At 40.5% G+C, this 15,918-nt stretch overlaps 1 protein-coding gene across 3 annotated transcripts in view; it reads left to right on the forward strand.

The window, feature by feature from the left end:
• blm (BLM RecQ like helicase) overlaps positions 1-15,918 on the forward strand; it is a 146,707-nt gene that overhangs the window by 72,528 nt on the left and 58,261 nt on the right. For all 3 annotated transcript variants that reach the window (XM_035418240.1, XM_035418241.1, XM_035418239.1), the window contains 2 exons: positions 6,875-6,981; positions 10,024-10,184. In XM_035418240.1, the coding sequence (XP_035274131.1) occupies positions 6,875-6,981; positions 10,024-10,184 (268 nt within the window). The remainder of the gene's footprint in view (positions 1-6,874; positions 6,982-10,023; positions 10,185-15,918) is intronic.

Below are 15,918 nucleotides of genomic sequence, written 5' to 3' on the forward strand. Positions count from 1 at the left end.
GTCGGCTACCTTTAAAAATAGCTGTGCGTAATACCACACCTGTTGCTTACGGCGTTGTCGCCCTTTTTAGTACAATTTGGCTTGATTGCCAATTCATTTATTCAGTAGGTGAGAGTATAAGCTTTCTAACGATGTATAACATGTCTGATTTTGCTTTTGGAATAGCGTTTTATCGGTCAGCGTAACCGAAAATTTTCTTATATGCCAATGTCTAAATAAATAATACAGTAGGCTATTCTGCGAGCAGCACGCAGGTCGCGACTTGATATTTCGTCTTTTGTTTCGTTTTTTCTCAATGTCGTATTTATTCTTTGAAATGTGTATTTATGTGTTATTATTCTATCTGTCTCTGAGGCACTCTGAAATGTGCATTCTCTGCTAAGCTGAACCTTGGATTTGTATAGGTTTGTGTCTGATGTAGTGTTGCAGAGTACGCCGACACTTCAGCACTTTTTCGGTACTTAAAAAGAAAAAAAAAAAAAAAAAACGGTTCGGTATTAAAATTTTCCAACGTTCGGCAGTTTTGCGTCAAATGTAAAAGCCAGGGACATGTGTCTCCCGCATTACCGATTGAGAGGATGAAAAGTGTAATTTGTCAGAATCTTCGCTAGATGGCAGTAGCAACTAAGGTTGGCAAGTGAGGTGACCTGCGCTTGTTTATTTTTTCGTGGTTGATACAGCGCATGCTTAGACTTAGTTCACTTCAGTAGCAATAGCTGTTCTAATTTGTAAATATTTTATTATAGGAAGATGCTGTATTGTTATTGAAATATGCTGTTTTTAGATATATTTTAAAGTGAAAGACCTGTTTACAGATAATTTACTTTACAATTGTTTAATTTTTGAAATATATTTAATATAGTTTTCTATGGTTTAGTGTTGTAACACTATAGTCCTATGCTTATTGATATGTTTTACAGGCTTCAACTTAAAGGTTGTTAATAAATCAGGTTTTTAATAAATCGTGAATTCGAAAATGAAGTCATCCCTTGTGGACATTATGTTTCTGATCTATTAAGGTAATTTCAGTATCGTTAGGTACCGAATATTGAATCAGTATCGTTTCAGTATCAATTAGCGTGATACCAAACCTGGTATCGGTATCAAAGTCAAAATTTTGGTATCGTGACATCACTAGTGTGACACCTTTTTTAGTTGCGGCATGGAACCGCTGCAGCTGTACATACACACCAGGCCATTTAACTGTTACGACATGCCATCTAAGTGTTACGACATGCCATCTAAGTGCTACGACGTAGTAAAGGCCTTTACGGCAAGCGGCCAGGACACATCCATGGTGAAGCAACTAAGTATTCCGACAGCGTCTCTTAGCACAAAATTGGCCATAAGTCATCAATATTTTATACAATCATCATGATATTCAGTAGATATTTTGGGTGAAGGTATATGATCATGAGGACAAAACCATTTTAAAATCGCTCCATAGGGGGCGCAATAGTGCCAATGCTTGGACCCCTCCCAACGCCACTTGCGGCTTTAATTTAGTTTACAATTGTTTAATTTTTGAAATATATTTAATATATTTTTCTATTGTTTAGTGTTGTAACACAATAGGCCTATGCTTATTGATATGTTGAACAGGCTTCAACTTAAAGGTTGTTAATAATCCTCAAAATTCAAAAATAAGGTCAACCCTTGTGGACATAATGTTTCTGTTCTCTTAAGGTAATTTCAGTTTCGTTAGGTACCGAGTATCGAATCAGTATCATTTCAGTTTCAAGTATCATTTCAGTATCGAGCATCGTGATACTAAACCTGGTATCGGTATCAAAGTCAAAATTTGGTATTGTGACAACAATAGTCTAACGCCTTTTTTAGTTGCGGTGCGGAAGCGCTGCAGCTCTACATACACGCCAGGCCATCTAAGTGTTACGACATGCCATCTAAGTGCTACGACATAGTAAAGGTCTTTACGGCAAGCGGCCAGGACACATCCATGGCGAAGCAACTAAGTATTCCGACAGCGTCTCTTAGCACAAAATTAGCCATAAGTCATCAATACTTTATACAATCATCATGATATTCAGTAGATATGTTGGGTGAAGGTATATGATCATGAGGACAAAACCATTTTAAAATCGCTCCATAGGGGGCGCAATAGTGCCAATGCTTGGACCCCTCCCAACGCTGCTTGCGGCTTTAATTACTGTTTGTTACTGCTAGCTAGCTAGTGATATCTCTCTCTCTCTCTCTCTCTCTCCGTAGCTAACTAGCTATCTAGCAATCTCCACCTCTCACTGGCTAGCTCGTAATCTATTTTTAGCACTCGCTAGCTTGCAATCTCTCTATATATCTCTCTCACTAGTTGGCTAGCTAGCTAGCAATCTCTCTCTCAGGTTAGCTAACAAATATTAGGGATGTGCCAGTTGATTTGCCTACGATCAGTATCAGCCAACGATCGATAATACCTCCATCGGCTGATAGTTTAAAAACAGCCAATCGTCAGCTCCATTTATGTCCTGTCAATCGAAAGGAAAAAATAATCTATTGTTTATTTGTAAGCCAAGAGTTTGTTTTCATTTGCCTGTCAGATACAAAATAATAGCTTTGTTTTCCATAATGAGTGTTTACCCTATAATTGTACAGACCTGGTGGGCAGCCAGGACAACAAAATGCTTTTTGAAAAAGCCAAAAATAACTCCAAATATCTGTTTATTTGGAAATCAATAATCATTTGGCTTGGGAGCCTCAGCGGCACGCTGTGCAAACAAATGAGTCAACCAAGTTTTTTCCGATCATTATAGCTACACTGCAACGTTGCAACAAGGTAGCATTGCATTCAAGAGACAAACCGTGGTCGGTACCGGTCGGTAGCGTTAGCTAGCGTTTTTTTCTAATTGTTAGCCGACATTAGATTGTGTTAATTACATTAGCTAGCTAGCTAACGCAACGCAACCTGATATGAGAGATGGATACTGTGCGCAACGTTGTCTAAACTAATGTTGTCTTTCTTGACATGGTCCGGTAGCTAGCGTTAGCTGTGCAAATAGCTATGTAATATGTGACGGGTGCTGGAGAAAAGGTCCGCAAGTCGCAAATCTTGAAATCGCACTAGGAGGCAAAAAAGGTTTTTTAAATTTTTTTTTACTGTTTTCCTTTTTTTCATATTACGAAAGTTAAAGTGTTGAAGAAGTCACTCAATAGAATAAACAACATTTTTAGGATCACTAAATACTTATAATTTGTCAGCAAAGTCGGCTTGTTTTAGTGATTCTTACAGCCGGGTTTTGGAGGCGTGATGGGGGTGCAGTTTAATTAGCATGTTTGATTTCGTTGGCTATTGTCACTTTGTTTCGGTCAAGCCACCGCCCATAAATAAAGTCGTGTGGTAGTAGCCTATGTTTGTTTACTGTGTGAGGTTGCTACAATGGTGGACGCTCAATCAGTAGGTGAGAGTATAAGCTTTCTAACGATGTATAACATGTCTAATTTTGCTTTTGGAATAGCGTTTTATAGGTTAGCGTAACCGAACATTTTCTTACCATGGCATTCGCTCTATATATGGTAGCATTAAAAGACGTTGCACCTAACGAAACGTTGTCAACGATTTTTCGTAATTCATTGGAAAATACCATTATTATTGAGGACTTCTGGGCATAGTTAAGCCATATGTTTGCTGATAGACCTATCTGACATCGTTTTCTGGAGCAAAACAGAAGCGGATAGAACTGTCATTGATTTACTGTCTCTGTCTCCATCTACTGAACATAGATAAGATTTCATCATTGCTATGTAAGTATTACTGTTCAAAATATTTTGTTACGTTGTTTTTGAAATTGAGTGTCTTTAAATAGGTTAGTGGTATTATATAATGTGGATATTTCACACTGTAATGTAAGCGTTAGTAGTGTAATAGTTTTTGTGACGCATACAACAGTGATGAGGAGAGTGTTGAAACATTGCCAAAACGTGGTGGACGGCTGAAAATTGTTTTCATATCGTTTCATTCCCATACAAGAAAACATAGTAGTGTACAGAGTATAGAAATACATACAAGAGTTAATTATTACACATTTAGGTACTGTGCAGCATTGTGTTTCTATATTTTTGCATTATGTTTAAATTATATCTATGTTTCATCTTAAACCTTCATAAGGGGCTCATATGCTTTACAATGGACACAAATCATTATATTCCTTTTTGGAGAGATTTTGGATTTGTTTCTAGACCCTTAGCTATTTTAGACCAGTGTTAATAATTTAGACATTTTGGGTAGATTTGGCGATGCTGGGTACACTGCTTAGTTTTTGCTTCATAGATCTTTAGTAGTTCTACATATCCACCCTTAGATTTTATGAACTTGTGGTCAAGAAGTTTTTGATCCAGGACATGTATACTTTAACCCGCAATCTCCCAGTATTTCATTGCGAACTAAAAAAGGAGCAGATTCATTTTAGATTTTTTGCCTTGACCATTGCATTTGTGGCACTTTATTTCTTACAAAATTATGAATATAAAGTAATCTAAGCTAGTATTATAAATGGTACAAATGTATTGCTTCATTTAAGACATTTTTCTAGTCTCTGTGGTGTTCACATCTGGAGTTATAAAGCTTTAAATAGGGTAACCCCTAAATAGGCAAGGATTGACAGGTACTCTAGTGGGGGAGTGGTTGGGGTGGAGTTAACTAGCTATTGTTCCCACCCATTAACTCCCTGTGAGAAGTGTGAAAAGTTCAAGATCTTTCAAGGGGATTTTCTCTGCTACTTGATTTTAGGAGTACCGACATTCACATAAGCATATCTTCTTCAACTATTTTCAGATTTCAATGTATGACACATCATTTGAAAGCTTATAATCTGCACTTTCATAATCTGAATCTGAAAAATGACCTTGCCCTACTTGAGGACCAAAACACCAGCACCTGTCACATATAGTAAAGTTACATTGTCATTAAATGTAATACGAAATCTACATCAACAAATAATATGATCTCTCATGTTACACAAAAACTTTTTAGGGTTCCATAACTCCCCCAACCCCCCCTTTCTCTGTTATTGTAACGCATGCAGACACCGGAAAAAACAGTACGCCGCTCACACACAAGTGAGTTGAAGAGCGAGCCTGTTGCGTTAGTTCCGCCTACCCTCTCTGGCGGACCAACCACTGATGGGTGATGAAAAACACGTCACTAACTGTGCGCCGCTTGTGATTTTTTCCCAGGAATGTCGCCACAGACACCAAGTTTTTTAAATCATGAATTATGATAATAATATTAGTATAAATTAATATAAAAATAGGCTCAATCGCCATTGTGTTACCCAATGCAGCGATAGATAGTGACTTAAAAGACATTTATTTTAATGAAAACCTCTGAGATTATTACTTTAAGTATACTATTTTTTCACTTGGGCTGCACCCTGCGAACAGAGCGTTTGTGAGGGAATTTAAGGAAGAAGTAAATCATTTAAGTACAAAGGGGCAAGCCCATGTAAGGCTTTGAAGGTAAAAAGTAGTATCTTATAGTCTATTAACTGGCAACCAGTGAAGCGATGCTAACACTGGGCTGATGTGCTCCAATCTCCTTGTTCTAGTGAGAATACGAGCTGCTGCATTTTGAATTAGCTGGAGCCCTTTCAGAGAGGAATTTGCACATCCAGACAAAAGAGCATTGCAGCAATCTTAATCTTGAAGTAACAAAAGCATGAACTAGCTTTTCTGCATCATGTAAGGACAGTATTTTCCGAATTTTAGAGATATTTCTCAAGTGATAAAAAGCAACCCTAGAGATGTTTTTTAATATGTATATCAAATGCAAGATCTGAATCAAAGATAACACCAAGATCTTTGATTACAGCACTTGAAGTAATGGAGATTCCATCAATGTTAAGCATATAGTCAGTAGTTTGCATCTCAGGGACTTGGGCCCCACTACCATTATCTCGGTCTTATCAGAGTTTAGCAAGAGAATTTTGGGTCATTCATTCCTTTATGTCTATAAGATGGGCTTTGATCTTTGACAGCTGGACAACTTCATCAGGCTTAACTGATAGATACAACTGGGTGTCATCTGCATAGCAGTGGAAATTAATGCCATGTTTGTGAATAACTTGTCCCAGGGACAGATCAAAAATGAATTTGATCTAATACATTTTTACTGAATGTTCTAAAACTCTTTGACACAAGTTTGTAACATTGTTAAACATGCTGTTGTGGAGTCTTAATTGAAATGTGGCAGAGGTTACAAAGCTTATTATTATGCAATACATGCAGTGTAATAAGTTTTAGGTCTTGATAGAGAGAGCAAACCGAAATTTGAAAGCAAATATAAATTGAACACTGCCTTTTGCACCTGACCATGCCAATGCCACCCTTTGTGCCGTGTCTGGTTGGGGGTTTTTCAGTGCGTACCATCAGGCCTGAGAGATATTCTAGGGGAAATACTGACATTTCAGGAATTTACTCTCAGTTGGAGGAATGTGAAGATATGTCATAAAAAATAAATGTTTAACTTTGTTGTATTACTTTAAAGTTGTGTAATTAAAATTGTGTTTATTAGAATGGCAAAATTTTGAATAATTGATCAGAAAACTTAAGGAAGCAGAATCACCAAGCAATCTGTATCTGCCAATGTTTTCCTGAAGTGATCGGTATCGGTCAGAAATGTTCATATCGGTGCATCGCTATCGAATATCTTTGTTACATCAACACTGAGGTAGCCAGGTGTAGTTGGTAGGTAGTGTTAATACGTGCAGTGGAATATTTATCCAGTTTATCCATAGACCTGGTCTTATTATTCCCTCTTGGTATGAGTTTCTGCCAAAGACAAGACAAGCCCTGTGCTCATTCAAAACCTCACTATCACCTAGTGTTTTTTCATTCTTTTTTCCTTTTCTCTTTCCTCTCATTGCAGCTTTACCATGAGCTTCAACAGACATAACCTGAAGTATGCTGTGCTGCCCAAGCAACCCAAAAAGGTTGATGAGAACTGCATTGACTGGATAAAGAAGCACTACCCACGTATGTCTTTTTCCCACCATGCTGTACCCACATTCAGTTTCCCAGCATTCCCTCTCTGTATTAGCTAATTACACATTTATTTATTCAGAGGCCTAATCTACAGTATTGTGCATCATGTACAGTTCACAAAAAGTCAGTTTATACAAATGCGTATTTTACTGAAGCAATTTGACCTGTGCTCCTAGACCAAGAGGAAAATAGCTCAGCTGATTTAACTGGTTTTTATTAGTCATTTGCTTCCAGGAGTTAGACAGCTTTCATTTTAAGACAATCACATTTTCTTATTTTGACTGCGGTGATCCCTATAAGTGCAGATTTCCCATCTACCATCCCATTAACCATTGTAATTAATAATTGTAATCAAAAGTAATTGCGTGAGTTAACACATTAACGTTGACAGCCCTAATACACAATATTATTTTATACATCTGGACATTTACTGAAGTTACACTGCTGCCCTACTGCACCACACCATTATACTACACTGCTACCGTACTACACTGCTGCCCTGCTGCACCACATCATTATACTTTGCTACTGCCCCTACTGCACAACCCCATTATACTACACTGCTGCCCTACTGCACCACACCATTATACTACACTGCTGCCCTTCTGCACCACATCATTATACTTCACTACTGCCCCTACTGCACAACACCATTATACACTGCTGCTCCTACTGTACCACACATTATACTACACTGCTGCCCTACTGCACCACACCATTATACTACACTGCTGCCCTACTGCACCACATCATTATACTTTGCTACTGCCCCTACTGCACAACACCATTATACTACACTGCAGCCCCTACTGTACCACACCATTATACTACACTGCTGCCCCTTTTTCACCACATTATTGTACTACACTGCTGCCCTACTGCACCACACCATTGTACTACACTGCTGCCCTACTGCACCACACCATTGTACTACACTGCTGCCCTACTCCACCACACCATTATACTACACTGCTGCCCTACTGCACCACACCATTATACTACACTGCTGCCCTACTGCACCACACCATTATACTACACTGCTGCCCTACTGCACCACACCATTGTACTACACTGCTGCCCTACTGCACCGCATCATTATACTTTGCTACTGCCCCTACTGCACAACACCATTATACTACACTGCAGCCCCTACTGTACCACACCATTATACTACACTGCTGCCCCTTTTTCACCACATTATTGTACTACACTGCTGCCCTACTGCACCACACCATTATACTACACTGCTGCCCCTACTGCACTACACCATTATACTACACTGCTGCCCTACTACACCACACCATTGTACTACACTGCCACGCCTACTGCACCACACCATTGTACTACACTGCTGCCCTACTCCACCACACCATTATACTACACTGCTGCCCTACTGCACCACACCATTATACTACACTGCTGCCCTACTGCACCACACCATTGTACTACACTGCTGCCCTACTGCACCACATCATTATACTTTGCTACTGCCCCTACTGCACAACACCATTATACTACACTGCAGCCCCTACTGTACCACACCATTATACTACACTGCTGCCCCTTTTTCACCACATTATTGTACTACACTGCTGCCCTACTGCACCACACCATTATACTACACTGCTGCCCCTACTGCACTACACCATTATACTACACTGCTGCCCTACTACACCACACCATTGTACTACACTGCCACGCCTACTGCACCACACCATTGTACTACACTGCCACGCCTACTGCACCACACCATTATACTACACTGCTGCCCTTCTGCACCACATCATTATACTTCACTACTGCCCCTACTGCACAACACCATTATACACTGCTGCTCCTACTGTATCACACATTATACTACACTGTTGCCCTACTGCACCACACCATTATACTACACTGCTGCCCTACTGCACCACATCATTATACTTTGCTACTGCCCCTACTGCACAACACCATTATACTACACTGCTGCCCTACTGCACCACATCATTATACTACACTGCTGCCCCTTTTTCACCACATTATTGTACTACAATGCTGCCCTACTGCACCACACATTATAGTACACTGCTGCCCTACTGCACCACACCATTGTACTACACTGCTGCCCTACTGCACCACACCATTATACTACACTGCTGCCCTACTACACCACACCATTGTACTACACTGCCACGCCTACTGCACCACACCATTAGACTACACTGCTGCCCTACTGCACCACATCATTATACTTCGCTACTGCCCCTATTACACAACACCATTATACTACACTGCATCCACTACTGCACCACACATTATACTACACTTCTGCCCCTTTTGCACCACACCATTATTTTACACTGCTGCCCTACTGCACCACATCATTATACTTCGCTACTGCCCCTACTGCAGTACACCATTATACTACACTGCTGCCCTACTGCACCACACCATTATACTACACTGCTGCCCTACTGCACCACACCATTGTACTACACTGCTGCCCTTACTGCACTACACCATTGTACTACACTGCTGCCCTGCTAAACCACGCCATTGTACTACACTGCTGCCCTTCCTGTACTACACCATTATACTTCACTGCTGCCCTACTGAACCACACCATTGTACTACACTGCTGCCCCTTCTGCACCACACCATTATTTTACACTGCTGCCCTACTGCACCACATCATTATACTTCGCTACTGCCCCTACTGCAGTACACCATTATACTACACTGCTGCCCTACTACACCACACCATTATACTACACTGCTGCCCTACTGCACCACACCATTGTACTACACTGCTGCCCTGCTAAACCACGCCATTGTACTACACTGCTGCCCTTCCTGTACTACACCATTATACTTCACTGCTGCCCTACTGAACCACACCATTGTACTACACTGCTGCCCCTAGTGTACCACACCATTGTACTACACTGCTGCCGTTACTGCACCATATTGTTTCTGTACAGGCAGTTGTACTGTTCTGCAAAAAAGACGCAAAATGTTGTCATGCTCTTGTTGCAACCCATGTGCACACAGGGGATTCTGGAATTGTCTACTGCTTGTCCCGCAATGATTGTGATACACTGGCAGACAGTCTTCAGAGGGCCGGCATCGCGGCATTGGCTTATCATGCTGGGTTGAATGACAGTGACCGGGAGTACATCCAAAGCAAGTGGATCAATCAGGACGGCTGCCAGGTGGGATGGGCCCAACACTCACAGTCACTCACTCAGTCAAAGAGCCACTGCCAGAAGAATTACAGCAAGCAATACCAAATGCACTTAACCAGGGGAATTACTAGTACTAGAACACCTGATGATTAGTGCAAAGCTGATTGGGCTAGAGCCAATACACAAGTGAATAAAATGAGTTGTCCTGCACGTGAATACCTGATAAAGTGCTTTTAGCACTAATAATTATTATAGTGAATAGATCAGAACAACAGAAGAAGCTTAAAATCAACTGACAGAGAGAAAGTGCAGTGTGGCATTCAGTCCAGCTGTGAAGTGGATTTGTCTCTGACACGCCTGACAGTGGAGATAACACACACCTGGATTATGTTAACTAATCAGCCCAGGTTTTTAAAGGTGTGTTCCTCTCCTCAGTACAGGGTGAGACTGGGATCACACGCTGAGTGGGTGTGTAAGTTTTGGGGTTTTTGACTGTCAGTGCACAGAAGACAAAGAAATATGACACTGCTGAAAACTGGAAAAAAGGTGAAAAGTTGGTGAAAAGTTGACAGATATGTGGGGAGGTGAAAAGCTGTTACTGGTTTTTTCTCTATGCCTTTGTTGTTTCAGTTTGTTATTTTTGCTTGGAACCCACAAGGGGGGAGGGGCCAAGACTTATTTTGTTTTTATGTTGCTATGGGTGGGTGTGCTCTCTCTCTCCATGTGGCAAATTACGATGCAAACCTGGAACTTCCGCATTTCCCTCCCAAAGCTGTCGCATGTGTGACCTGCAGTAATCGTTAACTTGAGTTCAAAGGCTTCTAGGAATAGGAGTGGTCAGACGTAGTTGGTTAATGGGAGAAGTGTACTCATGAGGTATATATCTATATAGTATATAAAGTATCTGGACACCCCTTAGTCTGGAGCTGTTTTTCATGGTTTGGGCTAGCCCCCTTACTTCCTGTGAAGGCAAATCTTAATGCTACAGCATGCAGTCACATTCCAGACAATTCAGTGCTTCCACAGATATGTCATACATCGTCACAGTCATACATCGTGGACACCTACTGGACAGATGAATAGTCAACCAAACTAGAATAAACTAAATAGGACGGCATTGGTGTAAGCACCATGTATGGTGTTACGCACCGCAATCTGAGAAGGTATACGGGGGTTACAAATTAGTTTATATTTCACAAAATGATTATCCAAGACAATAAAAGACCACTGAATCTTGAAAGGGATATCTCTATACATAAAATCAATAGTAAGTTTGTACATTGAAAATAGCAACTTCCTAAGGAAAAGCCAGCATGGTTTTCGTAAGGGAAGGTCATGTCTGACAAACCTGGTATTCTTTAAAGAAGCTACCAAGTGTTTTGATTATAACAAGGGGTATGATATTATCTACTTAGATTGCCAAAAGGCATTTTATGAGGTACCACATGAGAGACTTGTTAGTTAAATGAAGACCGTCGAAATTAGTGGTTGTATTCCAGAGTGGATTCGGAACTGGCTACATGGTAGAACACAAAGAGTAGTAGTAGGAGGGATATTATCTGCAGGGAGCTGTTAGAAGTGGAATCCCAACAAGGATCGGTGCTGGGACCACTGCTGTCCTCATTTATATCAATGACCTCGACAGGGACATAGAAAGTACATTAGTCAAATTTGCAAATGACACAAAACTTGGGAGGCCCAGCTAATAGTTTGGAAGCTACTAAAGTAATCCAAGAATATTTAAATAAAATCCAGAAGTGGGCAGAAACCAATAAAATTGAATATAGCCAAATGTAAATTTCTGCATGTGGGAAATAAAAACATTAGGCAGGTTTACTTTATGGGAGGAACAAAATTGGAATGTGCTCAGTTTGAAAAAGACTTGGGAATAATGGTTGATCGAAGCCTTTCTGATTCTAGGCACTGTGCTGTAGCAGGAAAAATGGCCAACAGGATGCTGGGATATTTGGCCAAAAGTATTGAGTATAAATCCAAGGAAGTTATACTTATCTTATACAATACATTTGTTAGACCACACTTGGAGTATTGTGTGCAGTTCTGGGGACCGTACTACAAGAAAGATATAGAGACTTTGGAAAAAATTCAAAGAACAGCAACACAATTGATTCCTGGTATGAAAAATAAAAGCTGTGAGGAAAGACTTCAGATACTTACCCTCTTTAAGCTTAGTAAAATGAGACTCATGGGTGATTTGATTGAGGCTTTTAAATTCATAAAGGGGATCAACAAATTGAACTGCAAGAGATTCTTTACGTTGAGTCCCTGTAGTAGAACAAGGGGACATAAATGGAAATTAGTGAAAGGTAGATTCCAGACAGACATCAAGAATAATTTTTTTTACACAGAGAGTAGTCAATGTGTGGAATAGCCTTCCAGGCCACGTAGTAGAGGCAAAAACTCTGGGGATTTTGAAGACTAGGCTTGGTACAGTGTTAGATACTGTCTAGTCTGTAGGTAATCAGAGCACTAATTTAGTTAGGAAAATGACGAGCATTGTTGGGCTGAAGGCCTGTTCTCGTCATTATTTATATTTATTCCACATTTTGTTGCAGAAATTGATAGTAGAATGACATGGTATAATTAAACAAGAATTCATCTTTTTTATTTCTCTATTCAGTGTATTGGCATACCTTCGGATTATTGTTGGCTTTATCTTGTTGCTGTGACGGAATACACATTTTTGACGGAATAAGAAATTTTGGTGTTGTAAGAATATTTTTATGAACTCCCAGATAAATGGTCTTGTTCAGTGTGTCATGCTTGGGGGTATAGTTGCCAATGAGACTGCAGGGAGGGGTTGTTGTTAAATGCACGACCTATGCTACAATTGTGGCACTTAGAAACTCAGTATTTAGTGCTGTTGTAGTGCATCGTGTACTAATGAAGCTAGAACTACTCAAATGCTTTGCTTTTTGTAAGCGCCTCCAAAGTTCAGTGTGAGAAGTTGGTTGCATTTTCAGTCCAAGTAATCCCAAACACATTCAGTGATGTTGAGGTCTGGACTCTGGGGTGGCCAGTCCATTGTTCTGGGAACACCAGCAGCTGATCTTCTTAGCAGTGTGCTTAGGGTAATTTTCTTTCAGGAGAATCCATTTTCTCCCAGTCAAACGTTGTCCAGCAGGTATTGTCTGATCTTTTAAAATTTATTTGTATTTATCAGCATTCATGATGTCTTCAATCAAAACCCAATCACTAACTTCAGATGTTATACAACCCCAAACTTGCACTGATCCTCCACCATACTTGTTTGATGGTTGTAGACATGGTTCTGAGATTATTCCGTTGCTTTGGTGGCATATGTACTGCCTTTTTTTACTTTTTACATTTAGACTCATTAGTCTATAAAACCTTACTCAACATCAGTTCAGTTCAGTTTTATTAGTCATATGTAGGTTAACACAGGGTCAACAGTACAATGAAATGTGCTGGACAAGAAAACAGGTCAGCTCAGCAATAAGAGCACTAGTCATAAAATATAGAATATAAAATAAAATTTAAAAAGATGGGGTGAGGTATAAATAATATATAACACAATATACATGATATAACACTATAAACTTAAATGAAAATGAGGATTTATGTATAAAAGTAAACTGATGAGTGTATACAATATTACAATATTATTGCACATTGGATATGTAGCAGTCCTGGTTTAATAGCAGCAGTCATGATTGATATTCCTGGCTCAACAGCAGAGCAGGTAAGCAAATATGCAATGTGGAATACTTAGATATGTGAGTTGCAAAGCATGATGGCCTGGTGGCAAAAACTGTCCTTATGTCTGGTGGTACGTGCGGCCATGCTCTTGTGTCGTCTGCCAGACGGTAACAAGGAGAACAGTCTGCATGCTGGGTGGCTGTGATCCTTGATGATGCTGTGTGCCTTCCGCAGGCACCGCTGGTGGAAGATATCCTGAATGGTCGGGAGTCTGTTGCCAATGATGTGCTGTGCCGCCTCCACCACTCTCTGTAGTGATTTGCGACTGTGAGCAGAGCAGTTCCCGTACCAGACCGTGATGCAGCCCACCAGCAAGCTCTAGATAGTGCACCTGTAGAAGTTTGTGAGGATGCTGGCATTCATACCAAACTTCCTCAGTCTCCTCAGGAAATAGAGCCGCTGACGAGCTTTCTTGACCATGGTGCCTGTGTGTAGTGACCAGGATGTGCACACCGAGGAACTTAAAGCTGCTGACAACATCTTGGGTGTACTGTTTCAGTGTACTGGTGCAAATGTTCTCTTGTTTCCTTTTTTCAGTATTGGATTTTTGACAGCTATACATCCTTTCAGACCAATAGCATTGAGTTGTCTTTTCAGAGTGGAAGGATTGACAGAAACACCTGTGGATTTCTTCGGATCTGAAGCAAGTGTGGAGCTTGATTATTATTTTTTTTTTGGCTGGACCGCAACAGCGGGGCCAGCCCTACAAACGCGAATGTCCGTGACTGAGTGACTATGTGATGAAGTTACACCATTGGTCTGCCGGATCACGTGTGTCATGACAACTAAATAAACAACAGGGCGAGTACAGCATTTTCTCCTCAGGCAAGTGACAAACAGGGTAGAGGATAGGATTACGTTACCGGAGTACAAGAAAAAAGGTAGATTTAACTAGCTAACGTTAAGTTAGATAGATTTTACAGTTTAAGTAAACATTCGCAATGTATTCTCTTTTGATGTTCATGGCCAACTAATTATTAATATTAATAATATATCGTGGAATAATGTTCCAGCTAATGTTAGCTAGGTCACGTAAACAGATTTGCAACTAAATGACATAGGCAAAATATCGGTAACAACCTATAGCCTACCTAGTTATGTAGGAAAAAATGTCCTTGTTATCTTCCAGTGGTTATTTTTTCAGTACTTTAGCGATTTCTTTCAGTGCTGGCAAATAAGTCATCGGTGGCCCAAATTTGCTAGAATACTGTATAATTCTCCTGTCGTGCATATTTGAGGTTAATATTAGAAAGGGTGGTCGCTATCGGCACGTCCAGGAATCCGTACATATTCACAGTTGTAACCCAAATCGCAGGACACAAAATAGCCGTTCGGAAAGCAGTTTGAAATTAAAGCCGCAAGCGGCGTTGGGAGGGGTCCAAGCATTGGCACAAGTGCGCCCCGTATGGAGTGATTTTTAAATGGTTTTGTCCTCATGATCATATACCTTCACCCAACATATCTACTGCATCGCCATGGATGTCTCCTAGCCGCTAGGCGTAAAGGCCTTTACTATGTCGTAACACTAAAGGCTGTTTTATACTTCTGCATAGTACACGTAAAAATGGGTCTGTGTAGGGGGTGTGCGCAATGTGCGGCATTTGCGACGGTTGCAGACCACGGGCGCGTTGAAGACACAGACCTCCTCAAGAAATTAAAAGCGGGTAGTTAGTAACCAGTGCCTGCAAGAAGATGATTGGTTGACTGCTGACATGAAGTCACTGGCATACGGCACTGACTAACAGGTCATAACAGTTGATTCACAAAACCGATAGGCAACGTTAAATATGCGACTAAAAGCGCTTTTGTCAGGTGAATGTCTTCGTTGCAACAAGTTACATCTAGCTGAGCATTTTTGTGGTTACTGATGCAGTGTATTGTAAGTTTGGAAATATGAATGAAGGTGTTGTCTTTTGAACTATAATGGTCAGTAACAAAATCTATTTACGTGGCCTGCGCAACCTGTGCAATATGCCGCACAAATGATTTGGCCCTTGGCGAGTGCCGCACACAACGGAAACCA

This window comes from Anguilla anguilla, chromosome 5 (genome assembly GCF_013347855.1).
Source record: "Anguilla anguilla isolate fAngAng1 chromosome 5, fAngAng1.pri, whole genome shotgun sequence".
Taxonomy (NCBI): domain Eukaryota; kingdom Metazoa; phylum Chordata; class Actinopteri; order Anguilliformes; family Anguillidae; genus Anguilla; species Anguilla anguilla.